The 7153-nt window shown below is 44.8% G+C and overlaps 1 protein-coding gene across 1 annotated transcript; it reads right to left on the minus strand.

The window, feature by feature from the left end:
* Positions 1 to 217: 217 nt before the first annotated feature.
* prdm13 (PR domain containing 13) lies at positions 218 to 5737 on the minus strand. The gene is made up of 4 exons (XM_046045108.1): positions 5570 to 5737; positions 4012 to 4143; positions 3757 to 3877; positions 218 to 1707 (listed from the first exon to the last, which is right to left on the minus strand). Exons 1-4 carry the CDS (start codon positions 5735 to 5737, stop codon positions 218 to 220), a joined length of 1911 nt encoding a protein of 636 aa, XP_045901064.1.
* Positions 5738 to 7153: the final 1416 nt, after the last annotated feature.

A 7153-nucleotide genomic window follows, 5' to 3' on the forward strand; every position in this document is an offset into this window, starting at 1 on the left:
ATATGTCACACGTGTCAAAAAGCAATATTTCAACTGCGAATTATGATTAAGTTTGGACATTTGGTGACCAGTTCAGACGCCCTTGGGTCAATGTCTAAAATTCAAAAATATAAATAAAACAGTTCAAGATTCAGTACAAGCCTAAATGACACGTTTTGTTGTGTAGGCTACATAATTTAAAGTCAATGAGCAGTCCTTCTGTGGGCATGAAAACATCTCAGTCATTATTTTTGGTCGACTCTTGGTCGCTCTGGTCGTCGGTGAAGCACACGTCCACATCACTGTCATTGTCGCTCTTGTGCTCTGCGTCCTCGAACAGGCCGACCGGTTTGTCATCCAGTTTCTTGACGGTCTGCCCGGGATGCCTGGACTTCACGTGCCTCTCCAGGTCCCGCCTCCGCACCAGTACCTTCCCGCAGAAGTCGCACCTGTAGGGGGTGTTCCCCTCAGCATGGAGCCGGATGTGTTTGTTCAGGTTGCTGGGGTCTCCAAACGGCCTGAAGCACACTTTGCACTTGAGCGGCTTGTAACCTGTGTGAGTCCTCATGTGGATTTTCAGGCCATATTTCCTGGAGTACAGCTTGCCACAGTACAGACACAGATGTCCCTTTTTCGGTTTGCCAGACCCGGGGGTGCTGGCGCTCCCTGCAGGCATCGAGTCCAGCCTCGTTCGGTTCTTCTCCGCGGCGATTTCAGACAGCTGTTGAGTGTGCATGGCGATCTCCCGGTCGATGTTGGTGATGGAGCCCAGGTCTTGGTTCAGTGAGGGCGCACCGAAGTAGGACATGGACTCCGGGTACTTGAGGAGGTTGCTGAAGTGGAATTTCAGCGGATAGTAGGGTGAGCTGTACAGAAGCTCCCCGTTATAGACAGTGAAGGGCATGAGTGGGATGTTACAGTCTCCACCATAAGTCTTAACACCGTCGAAGTGAGGGAGAGAGAACCTCTCAAAATGGAGTCCAGGGGGCATCTGTGGGTACCGAGAGGGGGACAGGCCGGAGTGCATCCGACTCTCTACGTGCTTAAAAGCGGAGGTCTCCTCCATGTGAGGCAACATTGGGAAACCTCGGATACCGTTTGTGCATGGCACTATCGAAGATGAGGAGTCCATAATTGCAGGTGTGCACTTGGGAGGGTGGCTCCCTCCTCCATTTAGAGTATCGCCAACGTTGCGGATTGGTTTCATGTTTCCAATGAGTTTTCCGAATCCCAGGCCGCCCAGTTTCCCATTTGCATCCTCTCTGGAAGCGTCCGCGCCCGTGACTTTGGAGACGCCGGTCGGCTTGAAGGCAGAGCGCACACCGGGGTGGAAACCCATGCTGCTCAGCATTGAGGATGTGGCGCCGAGGCCGAGGATGTGTCCTTGGTTTCTGGCTGAGGTAACGCTCATGTCGAGGGCCCTGTCCTGCTCCTCTGAGCTGCTTTTCTTTGACAGTCCCACTTTGTTGAGAAACGGTGAGGAGGACACCGCCCGCCTGCCAGAGTCTGAGATGGAGGAGTTACTGTGACCGCTCCTCGGAGAGGTGGAGGTGTTGGGGATGTCTCCAGACTTTGGTGACCTGCTGAAGGTCTCCGTGCCTCTGGGCTGCTCGCTATTCACAAACCCCCGCCCGTTGCTCAGGGCGCAGTGGAAGTGGACGTGGGCCTTGAGTGTGTTCGGGTATTTGAATATTCTCCAGCAGTACCAGCAGATGTAACGCTCCTCACCTGTGCAGACAACAGCAAACATGAAATCAGTGATCAGATGGATGCGGATCATTAAGTCGAACAACACTGTGTGAAGTCAGATAATATAATTCTGATGACAGAATTCCTGTGCGTAAAATGCGACGCCCCATGCGTAAAATGAAAATAAGAATAACAGTTTATGAGAAAAAAACCTGTGAGCGCCTTCACAGATAAGTGACCCTCCTCTTCCTCTAATAGCACCGTAACTAGACACAAGAGCGCAGATACATTGAGCAGAGGGTGTAATGTTATATAAATGCATTTTGCAGTGAATTTACATCAGTAAGGACTGTCATATTAAAGCATTGCAACATATTATCGATGAAAAAATAATTTTAAAGAGCAACGTTTTCATCAGTCACTGCCGCGCGTCACTTGATTTTAAATTTAGGCCCTAATGGATATGATCCGGTTTCTAAGATCTGGTGCCAAATGGTATTAGACACAGGAGGCCATCTTAATGACCCCCAGTCGAACACTCAGTGGTTAATAGAGCTGTAATGATTTTGTAATCTTCATGCGGGTCATTGTTTATGATCGTCATCAAAAGAGCAAACGCCCTGCCCAATCTGGCGCTCAGAAACCAATGCATTGAATGCGGGACTTTCCTCTCTGTGCTCTTTCCCGTGGAAGTGACAGCAGCTGTTGCTTGAAATCGCAAGTCTCCAGAAACAATGGCGACGGCCCATCTGTTGACGCCTAATAATGGGAGAGAGCGTATGTCCAGGAGCGCACACGGTGTGTCGGGCCGGAGAATCAGGGCAATATACACTCCACATAAAAGTTAGCATTCATTAGGCCACAATACCTTGACGCACCCATCTAATTCACCGTGAAGCACTTGTTTTTGAATTTATTTGCTTTTGAATACATGAATATTAACGACGCGATGACATTTGTTAACCTCCGTCTGCAACTGAAACAGCCTCTTCTTCCTCCATGGTCGCAGAGACACAGTTTCTGCTTTTAATTGCTTTTTAAAAAATACGTTTCAAGCACCGTAATTACTTTAACACAATTATAAATATTTTCTCGACCCGAGTTTGATATCATGAAGCTTCGAGATTTTGCTTTTACATGTAGCCTATTGAATTGGTTAAGAGGCCCCTCTAAGTCCAAATAAAGTATAGGTATCAATTAAAATCCTCGCCAATTGATGGAATCCCCTGCATCTGTTGATAATAATCTCTCTTTTCTCTCTTTTTCAAACGGATTAGTTCCCGTTGAGCTGGTGTTTTGAGAAGATTAAGGAATAATCCCCAAGCGCAAACGCCAAATTACTACTAGCCCAAACAAACCGATTGAAATTCCAAAAACCAGAAGAAATCATCAGATCTCCTGAAAGTCCAGAATATCTGTGGTCATTAATGCTGCATGAGATTGAGCTATGCCTTATTTCTTCCGCTTTGTAATTTATGTCCTGTGTTGTCTCTGACATTATTGCAATCGGATTTATTTTATTCAATATTTAATCATTAGCGGCTTACACCTTCATCTGGCTAAATTACTGATCCCAATTATTACTGTTGTAGTAATATTTTCATGCCTTTAACTAGGCTTACACATATTTTCCAGAATAAAGTTAATCTTACATTTATTTTTATTTTATTGAATAAAAATCTTTTTCGATTCCATATTAAAGAAATTAATAAATGACAAAAATGAAGGAATAAATTTGCTTGAGGGGAAACACAACATACAATCGATTTACATCTCTGCACAACATGGGACATCACCGGTATTGGCAGCCATTTAATTGTGCGGTGGTGGATCCCTCAACATGTCGATGCCACGTCAGTGTCAGCCCTCTCTGTGACGCTGAGGGCAGGCCCAGTTGGTCACCTTTTTTGACTGACACCAGAATTCATATTCAACATATTTATATGCAATAAATACGCCTGGTATTATTATTATTATTATTATTATTATTATTATTATTATTATTATTATAAACCCTCTTCTGCTATCTTTTTTTTTTTCAGACAAATGGCCGTTTAAACCCGTCATTATTAGCAGTAAGCTACTTACCTTTCTCGTCGTGCGTGGGAGTGGCCGTGGTGGGGATGTCGTACAACTGTGCCAGAGCGTTGGAGTACCAAACACTGAGCTCCTCTCCTGCAGGGATTTCTCTCAGCACGCGGTAAAAAATCTTAAAGCACAAAATAAGCAAAGAAGTTATCTGAAGTTTCCAAGGGAAGTGTGTGTGTGTGTGTGTGTGGGGGGGGGGGGGGTCTTATATTGGCCTACAAGTGTGTGGACAAATGTGATGTGATGAATATTCACCTGTCCGACGGGTAAGTCCGACACAGCCTCCAGGTTTTGCTCTTGGCTGTTCCTGGCGGCGCGGATGAATCCGATCCAGTCTGGCACGGGACAGCCGGACTCATCCACGAACTCTCCCCGTACCAATCGAATCTAAGCCAGCAAAAAAAAGTCAGAATGGGCATGACAACTGAATATGATATGAAATATGAACAGCAAGGCCCTTTAACATGTCTCACCTCACAGACAAACACACACAGATGCGTTGGAACAGATAGGCTACATAAATGAATCCATAAGCAACACATTTTAAAAAAAATTATGAAGCCCTCTTTTTTATTGTTTTCATTCATTTATTCGTTTATATTTATATTTTGCTGAACGGATTTTCCCACCAATATATTGTTGGCCAATTTTGTGTGCGCTTTTACCTGGAGGTGTTGCGCCCGCGCATGACCACGACGCGCTTAATGCGTCTTTATCCGCTCTGCTGGTCATTTACTAAAGAGAATGACACACGGGCCTAATTGAGTTGATATGGGAAACGAATGTGAGGAGTGTCAGAGCGTTTCTAAACTGTTCAAGGACGTTAAAGATTGAAGCAGGACATTTGACACAGAGATTGCACCTGATGATCGCCGGCAGCCCCGGGGCCAAGCATTTAGACGCATCAATCACAACCGCTGACAGCTTTAACAATAACAGGGTGCGGTTATAGATGCACTTACGGCCGCAAATTGTTTACTCCAGTGCGTGTAAAAATAACTGAGAATTTTTGAGAAGTTTCTTGTTTTTTAATATTTAATGTCTAAAGACTTTTAGCCATTTATCTATTGTGTTTTGTAATTCTCTTCTTTAAAACTGTAAATGCATTATTCACCACCACACTGCTGTTAACAATCTCAATCCAATAACATGAATTCGCTTTGTTCAATTTGATCTTTTATCGCTATTATTATTATTATAATTGTTATCATCATTTTCCCTAGCCCTTGGCTGCGGGCCTCGGCCTCAGTGGCAGCTTTCTGTGGCCGGATTACATTAAAATTAAACGCTCATCGGGATAACAGGCCCGCCAGGCAGTGAAACGTGAGGCGGCTAGGGCATGAAATCCCACACTGCAGACTTGGGTCGCCCATTAGGTCGGTTAAGTAGAAGCACAGACTGACAAGTCGGCCACTAATGGAGCTCAATTATTTCCAACGTGACAGGCCAAACCAATTAATAACTGAAGGCCCGATGGTGTTTGACAGTGCAGCTTTGAAATCCAAATCCAGGCCGTTCGTTTTTACACACTTAAATTTAAAGGGAAAACAAAAATGTGTGCCTATTATTAAGGTGGTTATTTTTTGTAATCAGAACAAAAACTTTAATTTATTTTTTTACAAACTTTTAAATTGTTAAAAATAGCACAAGTTCTTTATTTTGAATTTTAAAATAACTAGCAATGCAACCTTTATTCCAAGCTATCCAATGAACCTGATTTGCTGGGCTGCAGCAAAAACGTAAAATCAAAACTAAAACTTAGAGATAAACATAGCCTATATTTTAATACTTCTATTAAGTGCTTAAAACTTACCTTCTTCTTGGGTCCTACTTCCTTACGGTCCGACACGTACTTCCCGAGTTTGAAGATGCCCGGTACCGGTCCTATCCGGAGCCCGGCCGGGATGCTGCAGTCCGCAAACACACTGACGGTGGTGGACGCCCGGGTGGCTTGCATGGCGTGGGGTGAGATCAAAACCATGAAGACTGATGGAGACCGAGAGGGAGAGTGCAGGGAAGGAGGAAGAGGAGGAGGAAGAGAGGATGAGGACCGGCCGATATCCGCCCTCAGAGTGACGCGGTGGCGTCAAGCTCTCCGGCTTTTCTAGTGATGGTGCAGGCAAGGTAGCCCCCACCACCTCCACCCCATGCAACCCCTCCCGACCTCTTCAGCTCAGGATGCAAGTGTGTGTTTGGGAAGGGAAGAGGGGGGGCTGGGGTGCAGAGAGGTGATGCTGTAGAGGTAGTTTGGGGGGGTCCTGAGTTTGCAGCAGCAGCGAGTAGCATGCGTGTGTGTGCCTGTGTGTGTTTGAGTGAGTGAGTGTGAGAGAGTTGGGCTCTCCCAGCAGCTGTGAGGAGAGGGAAATCGGGCCGGCCTGGTCACATGGAGACTTTCCCTCACCCCGCCGCATAATGAATTGCTCCAAAACGGTCAAGAGACACAAAGAGCCAGGCGACCTTCCCATCCCCAAAATCCAATTTGTCAAGGGCAGAGAAAAGAGGGTGCAGAATCAAAGGTCCAGAGCGACCATTAATCCTCAGCATGTGGCTTTGTCTTCCAGACAGTTCCGATATTTTAACTGACAAATCCACTGTATAATTTATCCATAAATCCTCACCCTTTTCCATTCTTCCCTTTCAAGCCAGGTTTTGGAAATCAGTGGCTACTTTAAATCTACTTGGCTGGCATTCTTTGGGTTTTATACACTTCAAAGCGCTTTCTTCTCCCTCCTCCTTTGTGTCCTTAGTGTAACAAAAGGAGCAGGAAAGTTTAGAGGACTTGTTAACTTCTATTGACTCTCGGCGTGTGCCGGGTTGAGATCAGGCAGGTACTGAAAAGGGAGAACCACCAGCAGGAAGAGAGAGAGCGGGAGAGAGAGATAGGGAGAGAGAAAACAACAACTAGAAAATAACCATCACCATATTCAAAACGCACCATATTCTCGTCTTTCTCGTTCAAAACACAGGTGCTCTGCAAGGGCAAGAAACAATGCGAGCACACAAGTAATTATACCATCTTTTTGATAATGCTTCCATGATTGTACAATGTATGGTAGCTCAGTTCAGGTATTTAAAACTGTAAAATGAATGCCAAAACCGGAGCTTTACAAAACAGGACTATTCAAAATATCACATGCAGCGAAAATCTTTACAGGAACCTTATGGTAATGGAGTATATTCGAGGACAATCAGAAGGGGATTAAAATATTTCAATGTTCTGTTTAATATGGTCATTTTAAATGCATGATCAAATTCCGAAGTCCCAAAGACTAATTGACGTGAGTCTTCACTGAATGATTGATTGAAACGCATAATGTTGAATATCTTGTGAAAACCACGTATTTTCCAAAACTTTTCACAAGCTTTGAAAAGCAGCCCTGCTTTCAGCTTTGTGACA

The sequence above is a fragment of the Micropterus dolomieu genome, linkage group LG03, assembly GCF_021292245.1.
Source record: "Micropterus dolomieu isolate WLL.071019.BEF.003 ecotype Adirondacks linkage group LG03, ASM2129224v1, whole genome shotgun sequence".
Classification (NCBI taxonomy): Eukaryota; Metazoa; Chordata; class Actinopteri; order Centrarchiformes; family Centrarchidae; genus Micropterus; species Micropterus dolomieu.

Excerpts from the sequence above, each read along its gene's own strand:
- prdm13 (XM_046045108.1), bottom strand. The coding sequence starts at position 5,737 with ATGGTTTTGATCTCACCCCACGCCATGCAAGCCACCCGGGCGTCCACC. Across the intron at positions 3,878-4,011 it reads CGGACTTACCCGTCGGACAG|ATTTTTTACCGCGTGCTGAG; the intron begins GTGAATATTCAT and ends TTGTGCTTTAAG. Across the intron at positions 1,708-3,756 it reads TCCCACGCACGACGAGAAAG|GTGAGGAGCGTTACATCTGC; the intron begins GTAAGTAGCTTA and ends TTGTCTGCACAG.